This window comes from Otolemur garnettii, unplaced genomic scaffold (genome assembly GCF_000181295.1).
Source record: "Otolemur garnettii isolate 467f Iridium unplaced genomic scaffold, OtoGar3 scaffold00132, whole genome shotgun sequence".
Taxonomy (NCBI): Eukaryota; Metazoa; Chordata; class Mammalia; order Primates; family Galagidae; genus Otolemur; species Otolemur garnettii.
Genome location: NW_003852527.1, coordinates 591,553 through 612,311, shown reverse-complemented (window position 1 = coordinate 612,311; position 20,759 = coordinate 591,553). Strand labels below are relative to the sequence as shown.

General features: G+C 32.3%; 1 protein-coding gene across 1 annotated transcript in view; it reads right to left on the bottom strand.

Annotated features, from left to right (window-relative positions):
• Window positions 1–20,759, bottom strand: part of ASCC3 (activating signal cointegrator 1 complex subunit 3) — a 368,987-nt gene that overhangs the window by 153,098 nt on the left and 195,130 nt on the right. Inside the window, exons 15-23 of the mRNA XM_012810382.2 lie at window positions 20,437–20,628; window positions 19,901–20,125; window positions 13,076–13,195; window positions 10,317–10,481; window positions 8,236–8,322; window positions 7,215–7,391; window positions 3,994–4,219; window positions 2,309–2,463; window positions 1,270–1,368 (exon numbers count right to left, since the gene is read on the bottom strand). Of these exons, the coding sequence (XP_012665836.1) occupies window positions 1,270–1,368; window positions 2,309–2,463; window positions 3,994–4,219; window positions 7,215–7,391; window positions 8,236–8,322; window positions 10,317–10,481; window positions 13,076–13,195; window positions 19,901–20,125; window positions 20,437–20,628 (1,446 nt within the window). The remainder of the gene's footprint in view (window positions 1–1,269; window positions 1,369–2,308; window positions 2,464–3,993; window positions 4,220–7,214; window positions 7,392–8,235; window positions 8,323–10,316; window positions 10,482–13,075; window positions 13,196–19,900; window positions 20,126–20,436; window positions 20,629–20,759) is intronic.

Below are 20,759 nucleotides of genomic sequence, written 5' to 3'. Positions count from 1 at the left end.
ACTAACATAAAGGTCTTTTTAGTTTATTGTTAAGACAGTGTATACATAAAATAGACTAAAAATACATTATACTGAATTTCTAAGTAGCTGAGATACTCATGTACTTCAGAGTATCTCTTGCGAGTAGTAGTCTTCTAAGGATATCTGATATAAAAGAAGGTAACGTTTTATACTTACATTATTCACATATGCGTATCATCATGTATTAACAGAGCACCAATTTAATTCATTATCAGAATTTCCCAGGTATTACTCAATTACTTAACTTCATGATTTTTATTATAACCAATTACCATACTACTTACTTTCCATTTTTCTTTTAGTTCTATCAGTACCTTAAGCAGAACACCAGAATCACTTGGCATAAATAGAAGGAAACCAGGAAGACAAACACAATGAACACAAACATTGGTATAAAATTCTGCTGCTGCCCACCCGAGACGCTCAGCCTGAAGCTTGCTTTCTCTTTGATAGAAAGAGAAATTACAAATGAGGCATCAGTTAAGAAACAGCATCAGTTTGAGTCTTTATTTTGTGATTCATAGAGAATTTTAGAAGAAATGTTCTTTTCACCATGTGATTCAGTACTCTTTATAGAGTATTGTTACATGTGTGCATGTTAAAACCTAAAATTAGTATTTATTCTACATATTTGACATATTCCATGCCTCTGGACTTTATGTCTTAAACTACGGTGAAGATTTTACAGTCACATGTAGCTTAACAGCAGGGATACATTCTGTAAAACATGTTGCTAGTGATTTCCTCATGGCAGGAAACATGGAGAACATCATAGAGTATATTTACACAAATCTGCCTAAACGGCACAGCCTCTTACACACTGAGGTAATAACAGCTTCGCCTACTGCCCCTAAACTACAGACCTGTATAGCATGTTACTATACTGAATACCTTAGCAGTTGTAACCTGATGGTAAGTATTAACATTTGTATATCTAAACATAGAAAAGTACAGTAAAAATACAGTATTATAACCTTAAGGGACCACTGTTGTAGTAAGGTGATGAGTCACTGACTGTAAGGCCTCCATGCAGCACATGACTGGTAATTGAGTTTCTTACTAAAATCAACAGGGTAACATTTAATCACTGTGCTCTTTTAAAACCAAATGGAAATGTAAAACATAAGAAATAAAGCTCTAGTGGTACTATAAAATTATAAACATGTAAAGTAAAAACAGATATTATTAGTATATATTTTATCTCAGCAAAATAATAAGGTCAGGATATATTCATATATATATACTTGCCTGTTTTTTTAGAGCTAGAAAATACTCTGAATGATAAATGTGATCATTTGTAGGATCTTCTACCCAAATCCACCAGGGTTCCCCCACTGTTCCATGCACCTAGAAGAAAAATATTATCCTAGTACTACGTATATTACAATTCAAGTAAGGTTTGTGTACACAGCACCCATTCATCTCTCTCTAACAGCTTCAATGATATATAATTTTCATTACAAAGTTAACTTGCCTTTGCATCTACAATCTCTATAACATAGTAACTGGTACAAAGATAGAGCTTAAAAAATGTGGATTGAATAAGAAGCAGATCCAGAGTAGATCCTTATAATATGTGTGTGTGGGTGCATATTTATAAGATAACATCTAAGGTACTGGAGGAAGAAAGAAGAAGAAGGAATAAAAATAGAAATGTGGGACTGAGGGAGAACATTTTGAAGGAGGACTATGTATGGCACTAAATGTTGCATTGAAATAAATCTGTTTACTATGGCAACCCATCAGGCACTGAAAAGCATTAAGGAAGTAGTCTCAGAAGGAAAGGAACTGGTCACTAGGAGGAAAACAGAGAATACTTTTTCTACAAATTTAATGATTGAGAAAATGAGAGAATGATAGTTTCAAAGAGATGATTTTAAAATGGCTCTTTCAGCATGGAGAATCTTGAATTCTTTGTAAAGACAAAGACAAAATGACAAAGTTGGTAGACATGCCAAAAATGAAGATAACAAAAAAGTGAAAGAAGACTGAACTAAAATGGCAAAGTTTCTATGGAGTTGTATCCACGAATCTTTTGTTGTTTGTTGAAAAGTCAAGGTTGCATATGTGTTACGATGGAATTCTATTGGTTGACATATTATTAATATACCACATTTTTCTTGAGGAACAGAATAAATATTGCCATAGTATTTTAAATAAATCATAAATATGTATATTCTTTTTAGGGGATTTTCTATATGCCTTGAGACAGATATCAGGAGGTACAGTTGAATCTACAGTACAGACATTTTTGTTTAACCTAGATACAGGCAATTTCTGCTTCTACCTGATCATTCCAAGTGAAATCAGGGTAGATGGTGAGTGTTACGCGGAGGACAGTCCGTGTGATGGGCTGAATAGATGCTTCCATTGTGACGGAAGGAATCTGATGAACACATTGTTTGACCTTCAGTCCAATATTCACATGATGCAAAATGTGACCTGCAAGAAAAATATCACATAGAAGAAACGCGTCGAGACAGAAAAAGTCATATAATCTGACTTGTAAATGGGATCTCAGAGAAGGTGATTTTATTGCTTGTTTTATGATTTGCTTTGTAGAATAGCTGACATTCTTGACCTGGCATGTTTGAATATTTTGTAATAGTTAACTAGAATTAGCAATTCATAGCTCTAAATACCAGCATCAAGGTTTCTTTAGCTATTAATAGGATTCTTAAAATTACTGAAACTCAATAGTGTTGAAATTCCTATAAACTGACCCACTTCTCTCTGAGTTGGTTTCTGACACAGTACAAAATATTAGTATTTTTATTTAGTATTATTAGCCATTTATTCAGGGTCTATTTCAGAACCTTATAACCATGGTGGAAAATGCTTCAGTAATCAAATGCACCTCATCCATCCACCTCCACTTCCAGAAAATATAAAAAATAAAATATGCTCAATCTAGCACAAAATTAACCACTTACATATATTTTCATAAATAATCAGACTGTGGAACACAAATGTTTATGGAGGTGCTGACAGGGGAGTTCCTAAAAAAAATGTTACATTTACTACTCTAGTCTGAACAATTAAGTGGGAATAGATTATATTTTATAGTATCAATATTTTCTATATCTCGTGGTTCTTTAAAACAGAATTTTTTAAAAGAGTATACTATTAATAAATTAAAATTTGCTTATCTAAATTTGAACTAAAGTTGATCTTCCTTATCTTGATAAAATCTTTACATATATTTCCCTGATATAAAAACCTTGGCCTTTCCTTATTAATAATGTCTCTTTGTCTCTATTGATACTTCCCTGTCTATCCTGTTTTAGACGTATTCTTTCTCAACAAATAAAATAACTATTTCAGCCTCTTTCACATCTTTGGGCTTGTTGCCAGCAGTAATCTGCCCTCCTATTTCTCTTTGGCTTGACTCCCTTCATATATGATGCCTATCCCATTTCAAATTGAAATATTGTCTAATTAATGCATTACATATTTGTTCAATAAAGTGTTAAGCTATGTGAAAAATTACGTAGGAATAACTTTTCAATATTATATTAATAAATATAATACTCCAAATGCTCTGTGCACACTGATACCAACTGAGTTTAAAGATGTGTAAGTATACAGCGAGTCTCATTTAGAAACTCTGGAAAAATTCTGAGCTTAATGATCATATAATTTTTTTTGCTATAATACTGCTAATCTACATAATAAGAGACTTTGAAACGCATCAATGAATGATTCTCAGAATCTGTAGCTAAGATTCTATATGCAAGATAGTAAATGTAAGGATTTGACAATATAAACTCCAGTTTAATAGCTAATTCTGTCAAGTAACTGTAGTATTTAGAGATATTTTTGCTTCAGCTTAGAAAACTGAAAAATATATTTTTATAAATATGGTGAAAATTTATCTTGAATAATGTAAAAATTCACAATACTTTTCTTTTGCATCTAGTAATATATTTTATTTGCACAGAACTCATTCAAACATTTTTGTTTCTTTCTTACCTATTTCATCTTTTCTCATGTCTTTCAGCTTATCCACAGTAAGGTTTTTTTCTTCCAATCTTGTTAGGATGTGTGGTGGTAGAACTGAAAATTGTCTCAAAGGACTTGCCCAACCCCAGAGCCTCTTGTCGATGATTTTACTAAGATTCAGTAGTCTGTAGGTCATGGTAGGCCAACGTTTCCTCAGAGCAATTTCAAAGAGCGCACGGACAATTCTAGCTGCATTCTGACGAGGAGATTGATGGTTAGATCCAATGTACTTTTAAGTGTGTAAATTTATTATTCAAACTCAGTCTCAAAAGAAGTGCAAGACACATCCTTGAATTGTAGGGCAATGTCTTTTCTCCTATACCCTAATTCTTCCTATGATTTCTACATTTGAACAGTTACATCTTATATATGTGAATGTTCTTACTTAAGTCTCGGAGAGTAGCCTATTTCCAAGTTTTTAGGAAACTTTATACTAATACCCTTTAAATAGGAATGAAGTAAGAGGAGACAAAAGGCAGGGAAAGTATTCAGGAGGCTGTTGAATATACCAAGATGTCCTTGGGTATATACTGGAATGATTAGATTTATGAGGCTATTTAAAGATGAAGTTAGGAAGACTTTGGATCCAGTCAAGGAGAAAAATTAGTGAGGAAGGATGAGAAAGAAATACTGATGTATGTGGCTACTCATATTAAAGGATCCTTATAAACCACCAATCATTGCTCACTTGCTTTGAATACATTATCTCATTTAATCTTTCAAAAAAACTACATTTAAAACTTGTATTGATACTATTATTTTATAGATAAAGGTAATAGGGTTTAGAAAGGTTAAAAATTTGACTTAACACATAGCTAGTTGGTGTCACTGCATCTACTCAAAGCCAGGTCTGAATGACTCCAAATTTAACTCTTAGATTCTAATCTCAGTGGTTGAACTTCATGAAGCCGCCCACCCGTTTTTTTTTTTTTTTTTTTTTTACAACTCTGTAGCTAGTTCTCATTTATTTTACCTCCTTTTCTCTATCACTAACTTTGTAGGTTGTTTTACTGAAGATTGATTTTAAATATCATGAACTTAGAGACATCTTCCAGTATCTAATGACATTTGTATTTGAAAATGTGGAGTGTTAAATCTGGTCAAAATCATAAAAAGAGGTCTTAGAAAGTAAATTTCAAGTGACAAACAATCCAGCCTAAAATTATGAGTTCACAAAAGACCAGAGGAGTTAAGGGCTTTGGTTTTACCCTGTTATAGAAAATCTGCATTTTGTCTTTTGACAAGTTTGACTATTTCAGTGTTAGAAACCTAAGAACAAAATGGTAGCTAGAAGTCTGAGGATAGTTCTGAAATACAATACAAATGACAGACTGGGTCTTATTAAGGCTCAGAGAATGATAAAATTTTGGTTCCTGAATCTATTAAATAGGTTTCCTACCTCATTCCCACTAGTTCTTTACAAAATTATCAGGCTAATTTTCCCACCTGTCTTTAAAATTATGTTATTTTTATATTTCAACCTATACTTTTCCCCTAAATACTATCAGAAGTTAGAGGAGAAATCCCATACAACAAGGTATAAACAGAACATTTTAGTCTGTAATGATATAAATCAGTGGGAATAATGATGAAGGTCTGTAACATGTACAATTCAGAGAAGCTAAACACAGGCCTTTAAAATAAAATCCTAGAATATTTGAGCTAAGAGAAAAAAGTTTAAGAAATACACAATGAAATATCATTTTATAGAGCTGAGAGTGCTTGTTTAATTACTGATGACTTAAACTTAAAATACAATAAACTCAGTTATAATTTATCTAATTCATTCAAGAGTGGTAAATCCATAATAGCTATTTAAGAAAAATCAGGAATGCTCTGAGATCTCTCTAATCTGAGGTTGACTTCCTGAATACCAATCATGAAGAAAATATAAGTTTAATATTCTAAAGTTATTTCTTATGTCAGTCTCTTAAAATATCTTCACAATCTTGAATCAAGCAGAAATGTGGCCACAGTATTTATCCAGAATCCAATAAAGCTTTACCTTTTATTTAAATAATTAACTATTTGAATATAAAACTGTTAGAAAATATAAAATGACATAACATTATTTTTCAGAAAAACAGATAAAACAGAGGAAGCTAGAAGTGATTTCTGTAGAGAGTAGAGAATCTAGATATATATAAATATACATATTTTTTACTACATCTGCATTAACTTTATGTAATTCATGAAATTATCACCTGGCCTCTGGGTTATGTTGATTAAATTGCTACACTCATTCCACTTGTTTACCAATATATCTTGGTTCGTGTTTGCACATGGATCATGTTTACAGCTATTTCAAAGCACTCCTGAGTATTCACCACTGTTAAAAATGATTTATTTAACCCAAATATATTTTTTCTAAGTTTTAAATCTTTATGAAATTACAAATATAAGATAATAGCTGAATACTTGCCATAAGCTTAAGCTTTAATTTCTCCTTAATTTAAAAAGGGCATTACTCAATGAAAAATAACGAAATGGGTATTTTTGATAGGCAAAGAATACATTTTTTAGAAACCATGTCTGGAAGGAAAACCTATCATTTGAAAAATAAATAAGACAAAAACCTCTACTATACCTCACATGAGGGCTTTAATACAAAAAGATGAACACCTGAACATTTTATGAGCGTGATATTTTTTAAAGAGATAAACTAAAAGAGCTGTAGTTTAGGGAATAATTTACTTTCCATCCTTAATTTTTAAGTATTAACAGTATAGAGAAAAGATACTTTTTTTTTTAATTAGAGACTCATCACATTGAACATATGTTATAGGAATACTTACTAAGCTTTATTTAATGATAAGAAATTGTTATTTCAAATATGTGGTGAAAACAACGAAAGTTCCACAATTTTTCTTTATACTTGAAATACTTTTCTATCATTGCCCCTTGTAAGTAAAAGAGACTACATCACCTAAAGTAGAAAAAACTCAGATATTGATATTTTAGAACTCCGTAATGTAAACAACAGCAACATGAAAAAGAAGCCAAATCAACACCAAATCTGGCCCCCAACTCCTGCTTTGTGAGTAAGGATTACATAAAAGATGTATAAATGAGCAGAACTAGTTCTAAGATAAAATGGGAGCTGGGTAGCATGCCACAATCAATGCATTCACTGGAGAGCATTCGTCAATTCCTCAGTCGCTAAAGATAAACAACGATGAGGCAAGTCTTACCTGGGCAACGTACGCAGAATCCGATATAAGGGAGAAACTGTCCATTTCTCCTCGGCTGATGTAAGTCTGAAGTAAGATGTTTATTTTCCCGTAACTATTCTCTACACCTCCAGGAGTAGAGAGTTCACAGAAATTGCTTAATAAGGCCTCTAACTCCTCTATTTCCTCTTCTCTGACCTAAAAGAGCCAATGTTTTTATAGGAATATTTGGGCTGATTTATTAGATTTTTTTACATTGACATTATACTACATTGCACGTTTTTAAGAGTTTCCATTTACTATACTTTGACATTTTTCTTTTGTATAGCTAAATAATAGTAAGTTTTCAAAAGGTAGCTAATGAAATACAATATGAAACTATCTTGAGGCTGATACATTTACATTTTATTATTCATCACTGATATTAAAGTTGCCATTGACATATAAAAATTTGATACACCATAAAAATTAAATCTTCTGCCCTCGCCACCCTTCAATTGATGAGATTTCATTTTTTATTTGACCAGAGTGAAACCTCTGCCCAACTGTATTAGGGAAAACTTGAATTATCTTGAAATGCATTCATTACTGTCATATACTTTTATATAGTATAACACATTCATAGCTTAAAGCTGTGAAGTACTATGATTCAAAGTATTAAAGTTTTCACTGCTAATAAGATTAAATTATAATACTGGTAGAGACATATTCATCTTTAAGTTTGAATCATGCATGTACTTTATATTTCATTCAGTAAACCTTATATTGCAAATAAACTAAAATATACATACTACATTCTTCATTAGTTTTGCTTCTCTAAAACCTACTTGAATTACTTGATTTGGGTTACAGAGCAAAGAATGATTGCTCTGTTGGGTATGACATATTATCATAATCTGGAATGTGGTTATTATTGATAAATAAATTATGGGGCCAATACAAGTACCATATGTTTCAAGAATAACAATTAATTACAAGTTTTTATGAATAAATAAGTGCATATATATTAAAATCATTTGACTCAAACCTCAAGAAACCTTACCTTGATTTGATTAAATTCTTCAGCTTTGGAGACTATAGCAAAGATATCACCTTCTGTTTTGTGAGCATCAAAGAGTTCATTAAAAGTCTACCAAAGTAAGAGTTATATTTGATGAAAATAGAATGTCAAGCCAAATATTTTAAATTAAAAACATGACTATAAGTCACACATTCTTAATGAACATTTGAGCCCTAGACCACGTAGAGTTATTTTCTCCGTGATATAGTATTCCAAATAATTGCTTTATAAATTATCATCAAATTTATCAAGGATTGAAAATCATTCCTAAGACATAATTATTTAAAGAAGACCTTTAAAAACAAAAAGATCAATCAAATCAGTTAATGAAATCTACTTTAGATATCTAAAAAAATATTCATCATAACATTCAGGTCTTTGCTAGTATTCAGCCTGGACATGTGGAAATCTGCCAACTCTAAGTTGATTGTATATTAATATCATATAATCAGAGGGGAAATACTTGAAAATATGTAATCTGAAAATTCTCATACTATTACTCATGACAGCATACAGAAAATCAGAAAACCAGGATGAAGAAAATCAGTCAAAGGCCACACAGAATGAAGAGAGGCTAAAAAAAACAGAAGGGCCAGAGATGCCGAGAAAGAAGTGCCAGCGGGTTTAGAACGTGGCCTGGCAGCCACAGACCAGCACGTGGACAAATGAGAGAAGCTATCTGGATAAAACAAGAGGATGTGAGTAGGGGATGGAGAGAATGAAAATCAAGGGGAAATGTACTGGCATAAGGAACCACCAGATCATAGTTGTGACATAATATATATGAATATATAGTAAAAGATTTTGAAGAACCCTAAATGTAATACAAACAGACAGTTCACTGGGGAGAAGTTAGTTAGCATGTGAAAGTGTTTTCTGAAGCCTGTTATGTGTATAAGCAAATGTTAAAAAGTACAAAACCTAGATTTCATATAGGCCAGGGTTTTCATACTTTTTTTTTTTTTGTAGAGACAGTCTCACTTTATCACCCACAGTAGAGTACTGTGGCGTCACACAGCTCACAGCAACCTCAAACTCCTGGGCTTAGGCGATTCTCCTGCCTCAGCCTCCTGAGTAGCTGGGACTATAGGCGCCCACTACAACACCTGGCTATTTTTTTGTTGTTGTTGCAGTTTGGCCGGAGCTGGGTTTGAACCCACCACCATCGGTAAATGGGACCGGTGCCCAACTCATGCTTTTAAATAAGTCTCATTTGAATGGCTTATTTTACTTTTTCCATTTTAAAAACAAATTTTTATTGTTTTTAATTTTTTTCAATTTTAAGTGTAAAAAATAAAAACATAAGAAAAATGTTTAAATTTTAGGTGTTTAAATGTTTACATTTAAAGTGTAAAAATTCACCTTAACCCATGTCAAGTCTTCCCACATATTAAAACATGTAAATAAATACATGTGAAGACATGCACATACTTTTAACATGTAGACATTACAGTTAGATGTAAGATGTGGCCCATCTTACACAGAACTACACTGAAAGGCATGCACATACTTTTAACATGTAGACATTACAGTTAGATGTAAGATGTGGCCCATCTTACACAGAACTACACTGAAAGGCAATGAGCAAGCCTACATTGAGTGGTCAAAATCACCCTTGAAAGTCCTTTAAATTGCCCATATGGTACAGCTAAACTGACCTGCTAATTTTAATAATTTATTTAACTCTTCTTTAGTCAGTATTTCTTAATAACATGCAATTAATTTTCAACCTTTAATCAAGGACGTCATTATGCCATTGCCTCCTACTTAAAATCATTTAGGCATTCATTCCACAGGCCTTACCGATATTCTTCGATTACTTTAGGTCTAGGCCCATCTATTGCTTGGGATATAATCTTGCTCAGGACGGCAAGAGGGTTTTTACTATTTTAGTCATACTGTTTCTTTGCTTTACTGAAGGTATATTGTTGAATTCATCTAAGTTTAGTGCATTTTGTTCTTTTCGTTGCTTTTGTTATTTTGCATTAATAATATATTTTGAAGTCCAGTATTTGTATCTAAAAATAAACATATTAATGTATTTGTTCTGCTGAGTATACTACCTCAATGGTGTTGTATTTAATGTAGTAATGGCTGGCGGTTCTACCCAAATCAGTTGAGGAAAAATATCCAGTTCGCTCCTCGAAACGAATCATCTGAGCTTTGTCCAGCTTTCGTCCAACTTCAATGACCAACTGTTCTCGGTGCTTTCTCAAAGTTGGGTCAATCTACAGAAAAAAACACCCGAACAATTAAATGTTTCTTTAGAGAATCATCACTTGCAAATATGTATCTATGGAAATGAAATTTTTTTCCTGATTTTTTGATTTTTAAAGTATAATTTTGAAAATACATTTTTATACATTTATGAAAAACTAGATAAGATCTTATTCGATTAAATAAAGGAAGCTTTATAAACACATTAAAATGATCACTCTGCATATGCTCTCAGATACCAATATTTTAGAATGTAAAATTCTTAGATGGTCTTGTAATCTTTAAGATTAAGATTAGAAATCAGATGTGAGAAAAAATGCCTTCTGTTTGGCATCTATGGCTCAAAGGAGTAGGGTGACAGCCCCATATGCAGGAGGTGGCAGGTTCAAACCCAGTCCTGGCTGCAAAAAAAAAAAGAAGCCTTCTTTCTTATATACTAAAATAAATAGGGAATTTAAGTTATCAAACCATATTCCTGCTTTATCAGTTATGTGGGGAAGTGACAGTAAGATTTTTACTGCCAAAATAAAAATACATAAAAATAAAATACAAAGTTATCCTTTCAAAAGTAGATTTCTACTGTTCTAACAGTTTTCCTGAGTATTCCCTATGATGAGAGAATCCATATTACCTATAATATAGAAGCAAAGAGTAAAATAAAGTTGACAATAAATTTTGGTATAGTTTTGAAATATTACATCCAGTTTTTTCTAAGCAGAAATTATACTATTTAACACAAGATATTAACAAACATTCTTGTTGTTATAATGTGTGTATATATAAATATGTGTATATACACATGCACACCCACACATGCTCACCAGTCAAGTTCTGAAAACCATTCTCTGCTTATTGGCAGTAAAGTGAAATATGACCTTTAATGGAAAGTGGGAGAAATACACAACTACTTTAGAAATCAATTAATGTGTTAACATTCCTATCACTTGTCCTAACTTAGATCTTTATGATAGCTTATTCATGTACAAAATACAGCCAAAATAAATTTTAAAAATGATAAAAGTGAGGCAAGTGGAAATCAGCTCAGATAAGTAAAATGTCAAGAGTCTTATCAGCAAATGCAAAAAGTCTTAAATATTCACTACAAGTGATAGAATGTATGTATCAGTTTCATTGTATGAAAACATACTTATGTATTGCTACAGCATTATAGTATGTTAAATTACTTATCTATGTTAGTTCCGAAGAGCTTTGTGTTGAATAATAAAGTCAAAACTCATTAAGTAAACAAACAAACAAAAAAAGACCTTGAAGTGTGAAAGTTGTAAAATTATATATCTTGGAAGGTCTTTATACTGGAAATAACACAGCAATGAACTTTTAATATTAACCTAACCCTGGAAAATCAATGGATGGGTTTATCTTGTTCCAAGATTTGAGATGGTTTACTCAAATTGAAAATACATGCTCTATTTTGTTTTTCTTAACCCTGAAAATTTTCAGCATATCTTCATAGCACCACTGACTATTCTCACAATGCACATGTTTGTAATGAGAATAACTTGTGCCATGTTCTTAAAATGTTACAGGTTATAATGGTCATATACCTTATAGCAGAGAACTGTGCCCGCAAAATAAGATACTCATTTGAAGATTAGCACATATTTCAACTAAGAAGAAGAAAGGGAATTGAATCTCATTTAGAGTAAATCTAAGTATGAAAAGAGAATGATTTCAGATTAACAGCTTGAGAACTATAAGCTACTGCTGCTTTTCTTAATTTTCACACCTAACCTTACGTTTCAGTTTTCCTCTGGTAAAAAAAAATCTATTGCATACGGAAAGGAAAAATGAAAGAATTTTTTTATGAAGAGTGACAATTCCTTTGGCAATTCATTGATATGTACATTTTGTACATATATATGAACTAAGTTATGAGTAAATGAAGGAAAACCATAATTTTGAGTTAAATTTAACTTCTTTACAAATTTTCCGTTAACATTAGTGAATATCCATACGGTGATAGAAATGCTTTCATTACACTATAATTGGATTTTATCTGTAATCAGGAAGCATTTATAGTTTTTAAAACAGAGTTCTGAAGACAAGATGTCACAGAACCTTATGCCACATGGACCACACAACTGTAAAGTTTATGAGAAAAGCTTCCGTCCCACCCACCTAATTGTCATTCTATACATATGTACTGAGTAACAGAACCAACTGCAGCCCCAGACTGTTAAGATAATAATTCAGTGTTACCTTTTAATTTCAGAATAGGATTTAGAAGGGACTTGACGAGAGGAACAGGCTGTATATAACCTAAGCCTACGCAAAAATCCTTATGTCTCATTTATTCTAACATTAAATTTATCATAATTTTAAAAAATCACAGCAAACTATTAGTATCACATGGAAATATACCTGAATAATAAATTAATAATAATACAGAATTAACTTAGTAGTATCAGTGGGAAAAGATTTAAGTAAGCAAAGTAATTACAGGAGTCCATTATTTTTTGAAAGAGTAAAGCTGTTTTTCTTTTGATGAGGCAAGAGTAGTAAACAAATATTTATCCTCGTATCACGAAAGAATCACAGAACTCAAAAGAAGGTTTGACTATTTCTTCCTAAGAGAGTTTTCTACCTGATAAGCTTTGTGACTGATGCCGTACACTAATGGATTTGCTCTCATCCGTACATAAAGGTAAGTGTAACTGATCCACTTCACTGCTTCTTCCACATTAGTAACCGTTCCCAGAGCAATCTGCAAATCAAAAATATGACAAAAATTAAAGTAATGCATTAAAGCTGCACATAAATATTACATCCAAGACCACTTTGTCAGAAGTGAACTTTTAAAATTCTATCATTATGTGGTATTTAAAAGAAGGGAAGTACAATTAATGGACACAACTCTTTACCAATTAATTAAAAATCAGTCTTGCCTCATTTAATCAGGAATAACACATCAGAAATGCTATCTTCCTAAAGTGAACTTAATATCATGGCATTTGATTATTTTCCCTAAATGGAGTTTAATTCCACATAACATTAAGAACATTTTTGGCATAAATTATTTTTTTTTCTTATTTAGTTTCCACTTTATTGTAATTTCATGTTTTTTGTGACCACACAACTGGAAAATTTAAATGTAAGTGCACTAGACTAAAAACAATAAAATACTGCTAATTCTATCCTTCTTTATCTGAATTCCAGATACCGTCATCACAAAAACCAGAGACCATAATATTAGGTTTTACCTCTAAAAATACCCATTTGTAAAATTGCCAATATGAATTCAGTGGAAAATGCATTCACTTACACATAAAATCAAAGCAGATTATATTGGGATTTATACATATTAACAACACCTATACTTTAGCAAACTCATCTATGATAAGAACAGAGGTGGGTTTTTATTTTTCACTGGTAAACTTAAATAACCAATGGGGAAAAAACAGATATACATGTGAAGCATAATAAACACTGGATAATTCTTTAGATCATATTTTGAAGGGATTTATAATTTTTAATATAGCATCTTAACGTAGTTTTGTAATATATTAATTAAATGAAAGCAAAGGTTAATAATTTAAAAGCACAATAGCATAAAAGATCTGTAAAGAAAAAAAATTACCAGACAATGATATTGACATAGAACTTCAGCAAAAAGTGTCCTTAAAAACATATTTCCTTAGCTGCTGAGTCTATAAACAGTAATTGTACTTTTACCTAAGGTGCTCATGTTATTTTAAAATTTTGCCCAAGTTGTGAAACTTTATAGTTGTGTATTTTTTCCTGAGTCCTTAGTTTAAAAATCTTTTTACATCCTAATTATTTTAATCAAAGGAGGAGTGATACTTTTTCCCTAAATTATTAAATTTTAGGAGGAAAAAGAGAAACAAAACACCTTTCATTTAAGAACTAATATTGAAGAAGGTTAAAATCTTCATGCCTCATTCCTACATTATAATCTTTAGTTCTGTATCACATTTTGTGAAGGACATGAATGCTTACCTGTCTTTAGTTAGCTGAAGATAGAACAGTATATTACATTCATTAAAATATTACACTATTTGATATTAAAAAAGAGAAACGACTAAAAGTAAAAATACAATATGGGACCCCGACTACTTAATTTAAAATTTACACTAATTTATTTACAAATGGCTAAGCCACCCACAGTGTAGGTAAATACAGAAATTTAATATAAATTGTAAGGCTTTGCACAAAACGAAGAGTAGTAAGAACTAAAATTGAGACAATGAAGAGCTGTGTAACAATTCCTAAAGATTTACAGGGAGGACAGTTAAACATTTTCTGGTTAGCTTAGGTGAATGAAACTAGTTTCATAATATGGCTAGGAATCTGACAGTCTCCCTCATTTGTGATTCTATTATTTGACAGTCAAAAATCACGACACACGACCTATATTCCCTTATAACTTTATGAATATTATTTTAAAATAATGAACTATTTTCCTCATAACTTCATAGTATCTTAAAATAATATTACACAACTCCTAAGAGTACAAAAGTTTATAAAGAATAAAACAAGCTTGCTATTATTTTCAGAGTCATACTTCTTAAATGAACATTAATGATTAACTATTTCTACTAATGATAAAATTAGGAAAGATGGAAATAAGTGTCAAAGATTGAATCAAGTAAAGCAAATTTTCTGAATGTTCCGCAAAGGAAGAGACTAAGACTAACCAGAAAAATAAATGTTATTTACTAAGGGTCACCGTATCGTGAGACTAATACTTGAATGCCACCTAGTGACAAAAATAAAAATTTACTTGTAAATATTTGCTGTCACCTAGTGGCTACTTTTACAGAGGCCTTTTCTAAAACATGTATTTTTTCCCCCCATGGGATCTCTTTGAAATTTATTTATTCATCTCAATAATCAGTAATAAGCTTGTACTATGTAAAGCACAATGGACAGAATAACAAATAGAGAATGGCCCCTGGTCTCAGAAGTTCCCTAGTGATGGAAGTGACATATGTAACTAAGGTGACATATTTGGACCACGATCCACAGCACCTAAGACATAATGTACATTCGAAAATGCTTTTCGATGAAAACATCAAATGTGAAACTTATAAAAGTGGCATTAGTATACAGTGGGACACAGCTTTCTGCTCTGTTAATTAAAAGGAAAATAAAACCTGCCCCAAATTTGGTAATTTACAAATAGGACTCAAGTATCACTTCATATTTAATTAATTAATTAATAATTATTTTTGAGACAGTGTCATTATGTTGCCCTCCCTAGAGTGCTGTGGCATCACAGCTCACAGCAACCTCAAACCCTTGGGCTTAAGTGATTCTCTTGCCTCAGCCTCCCAAGTAGCTGGGACTACCGGTGCTACCACAATGCCCGGCTATTTTTTGTTGCACTTGTCATTGTTGTTTAGCTGGCTGGGCTGGGTTTGAGCCCGCCAGCCTCAGTGTATGCGGCTGGAGCCATAACCACTGTGCTATGTGTACTGAGCCTAATTCACCTATTTAGATAATATTAGTCTTTTAACATTAACTATGTGAGGTTTTTTTATCTTTAAAAACTAGTTGAAATCATGCAAAATTAAATAAGCAAATTTTATAATCATCGTGAATATATATGTGTGCATATGTACACACACAACTTTAGTATTCAACTAAAGTTCCAGTGCTGGTAAAAGCATAAATGGAAGTATCAGAAACTGCTAAGTGATGCTACAATTTATTGCATACCAACTTAGCACAGACATTTAATAAATTTTCATAGCATTCCAGTGATAAGATCCCTATTTTATAAATGAAAAAAATAATGATTTAGGTGGAGTGGAATAATAGCCTATTAAGGGAAGAAGACCTTTGTTGGAGAATAACTAGAGACTGAGTGGGAAGGTTGGTCGGACTCTGGAGGACTTAAACCCACGGATCAAGTCTTCCTGCAACATCCTGTAGAGACAGGGGGTATAAGGTTGCGGAAAGGTTAACATGAAGTAGGCACTACAGGGGATTAGCACACAGTAGGTCCCAAGTAATGTTTTATGATCAAAGTTTCATAAGCCTCAAACATTGTTCACTGTTTCTCTCAGTGTAAAACTAAGTGGCTTTATACAGGGATGGAACTTATGACCTTTCGGAATTAGGATTATGCACTCAGCTACATAAAGCTTCAATCAGCAATGATGCCTCATAAATGTTTGCATTAAAATTACTACTTAATATAATAATTTCTCCAGTTCCTCTAAACTAATGGTCAGAACTGATGTTCATGAAATCAAAGATATTAACAGAGGCAATATTCCTAATCTAGCATGACCTTGATGGTCATAATTGTTACTGTAGAGCCTTACAAAGATTTTGGGAATCTAAAAACTTAAAAATCCATTACTTTAAGAACACAGCACATATTCATTTTATAAACTAATTTCACACTAGATTTCCACAGATCACTGAATTTAATTTCACATTCCACTGTGATTTAAGGGCATTTGTTTTCCTTAAGTTCCAGGATAATTTAACTTTAGTAGGGAGGTATTCTAGTAGATCAAAATACGAGAAAGCTTAACAATGGCTATACTCACTACCTTGCCTGAAATTTCAAAATATATATTTTTGTAATGAATTCCATTTATATCACTAACTGGGATTAGGTTCATAGCTGATATTTCTGAAAATGACATATCCACTAAGGCTTCATAAATATGTGATGAATTGATGGCCCATAATTTATTTCTAATTTCTCAGGGCTTGATCAAATAGTTTAGTATGTTTATTATCCCTAAGACAAAGAGCTCCTTGAGGACAAGAGCGGTATTGTACTCACTGTGTGTCTTCTGCATAAAGTCAACACCTTATGTTTATCACTTACAAGAAGGCCAACAAGGACATTAATTAGAAGTTTAGTAAGCCACAGACTTCTATGACATGTTTAATTTTTTTTTTTTAACTGCGTAAAAGAACCTTGATTTTTATTGTGAGTCGGAGGAATTATAGCTACCACTTTGAAAATGTTTAGTCTGGGTCTTGGAATAATTCGAATAGTAAGTTTTAATACAGGGAAATGTATTCACCTATAATGTATTACGTTGTTTTCAAAATAACAGATGAGTACACTATAATGAAAAGACCAGGTCTTGAGTTAAATAGACTTGAGTTTAAATATTAGTTTCAAAAATTATAACCTAGTGACTTAGGGTCAGTCCCATATCTGAGGACAATATCTCCTTAGCAGAAGCACTGAGAGATTCAGAGAATGTACATGGAGCATCCAGCAGTGTCATCAGCACAACTGTTCCTCAGTCACTACTATTATTTATTACCATTTTAAAACAATAGATTTTATTCCATTATAGATATTGTTGATCCGAAACCTAAATATTTAAACCTTACAATCACAACAGGCAATGAGGATTAAAATTAAGCTGTAATAATATTTTCTGTGGAGTCAAAATTTATTTCATCTTCTAATTTACTTTTATTTTTACTTTTTAAAAAATTTCAGGTTAGTGTGAGGTTACAAACAACCAGGTTACAATATTTGAGTTTGTTAAGTAGAATCCCTCTTGCAGCTGTGTCCTGCATTGTGCCCCTTAGATGGAAGCAGCCCAAATGCTCTCTCCTCCCCTCTCCCACCTCCCCTGTTTCCCCTTCCCCCAATGTGAATTGAAATGAGTTTTTCCACTGTGTGACCTTGAATTAGACAGTCTATTGGCTTCATATTAGTATTGAGTATACTGGATCCTTGCTTTTCCACTTTTGTGATACTTTACTAAGAAGAATGCATTTCAACTCCATCCAGGTTAATACAAAAGATTAAGTGGTTACAGGCACCATCTTTTTATGGCTAAATAGTATTCCATAGTATATATACCACCGTGTGCTAATCCATTCCTGGGTTGATGGGCATTTAGGCTGTTTCCACATCTTGGTGACTGTAAATTAAGCTGTGACATACAATCTAGTGTAAATGTCTTTATGATAAAAGGATTTTTTTTTCCTCCTGGGTAGATGCCTAGTAATGGAATTGTGGGGTCACATGGGAGGTCTAATTTGAGTTGAGGATTCAGCATACTTCTTTCCAAAGAGGCTGTATTTAGGCACCTTCCATACTTACAAAACTTTATTCAAGATGCATAAAAGATTTAAATCTAAGGCATGAAATGATAAAAGTCCTAGACACAAGTGTGGGAAAAGCTTTTCAGGATTTTGGCCCAGGGACAGATTTTATGAAGAAAACTTCCCTTACAACAACCACAAAAATAAACAAATAGGACTTAATTAAACTGAGAAAAATTATTTGCATGTTACAAATCTGACAAAGGTTTGATAACTAGGATCTATAGAGAACTGAAATTAATCAACAAAAAGAGAGCAAATAATCCCATCTATGATTGGGCAAAAGACATGAACAGAACCTTCGCTGAGGATAACCGATGAATGGCTAACAAAAACAGTTTTTCAGTTTTTAGTAGAGATGGGGTCTTGCTCTTGCTCAGGCTGGCTTTGAACTCCTGATCTCAAGCAATCCACCTGCCTGGGCCTTCCAGAGTGCTAGGATTGTAGGCGTGAGCCACTGTGCCCAGCCCTGAATTTATGCTTCTTAACAGAGGGAAATAAATAGTGAGTATATTTTTCATTCTCTAAAAAGATTTGTAAAACATGAACAGAACACAAGTGAAATTTCTATAAGCTGTTTAAGAAGTATCTGATATAGGACTTATACATAGTAATTAATATTTGATTGTGAATATTTCATTTATTTACTTGTTTAATATTTATATCCTAACTACTTTTAAAATATTACTTGCATCCATTTCAATGATACTAAAGGATACTGAAATAGAAAACTGCTAAATACTAAATCAACGGTTAAAAATGGCAAAAAAAAAATAGTCAAATCTCATTTGTATGTTTTACACATATAGTCTAAATTGTAAGAATGTTTATTTTCGTAACTAGTTAAGATGTATGGTACCTAGGTTTCCAGGGTCTGCTATGTAAATCTTAACAAAAGTCATACAGATTCCCACACACACAATTATCATACTTTCAGTTCCAATCATGTAATCACATGTTGTATGACAGAGTTATTCAAAAGACCTAACAGACATCAAAGAGATTTATAAATCTTATAAAATATTTGTTAAAACTTTATTAAAGTACAATCCAAATGCTGGTTATTATTGGTATTTCTGTTTCCCTCATTTGTACTGTCTTGGTTAGATTTCTGATCTCTAAGCCTCATTTAAAAGTATAGTCTTTTAGCACTGAACTCCTACCAGTTATCATCTGTATTCTATACCGCTCTGAATTAATCAACAATAATGCCATTGAGCCTATTTTGTCTTTATTATATGAGATAAGCTGTATTTCTAAATAGTACAGAATCACAACCCACTCAGGCTTTACTTGACTAGGCCATTCTGAAAGCTGATGATCCTATATCAATCGATCGCTCAGTAGATCTTACCTCTGCATTTAGGTTATCTGCAAGGCTTTCCAGAAACTGACTCTCAATTGGATTTTGTTGAGTGAGCAAAGTGAGGTAATGGCTGAGTTTGTCATGTGTTGTTATAATGATTCCTTCCCCAAATTTGTCAAATTGTGGTCGTCCGGCTCGCCCAAATATCTGCATGACATCTAAAATTCCAAGGTCAACAAAGGAGCCTCTTTTTGCAGCATATATTTGTGTTCCCTAGATGAGGAAAAGTTAATAAAAATTTACATAAACACACACAAATATAATCCCAATGAGCTGAATACTGAAATTAGGCAAATATGACACAATCTCAAAAGTGTACTTTAACTAATCCTTTCATCATCTGTGATAGAGTTAAATTTTCACAATATAAACTAGATTCTTATCAGAGAAAATAATTCTGATTTTATACAAATAACAGTCAAAGTCAATGAAACAGCCAAATCACAATATTTTTCTAAATAAATCAATCCAGAGGTTTTTCTTAAGACACAGAAATCCATGTGCAAAGGAAGGTAAACTCTTACCTTAATAATAACAGCATGAGCAGGAAGATTGACACCCCAGGCTAATGTAGCCGTACAGACTAGGACTTTGATATGCCCATTAGAAAATAAATTTTCAACCAAATTTCGGTCCTGCCGAAGCATCCCTGCATGATGAATGCTAAAGCCATCTGGGAATAATTCTCGTACTTGCTTATTTCTTGACCTTTGCACCTAGTATAGATATCAAAAACAAAACAAAACAAAAAACCCCCACACATTTAATAAGAATTGTTTCCAAGCATTCCTGTTGAACAAGTTTATCAAAGAAAACACAAAATTATTTTTAAGTATCTTCAGTTCCT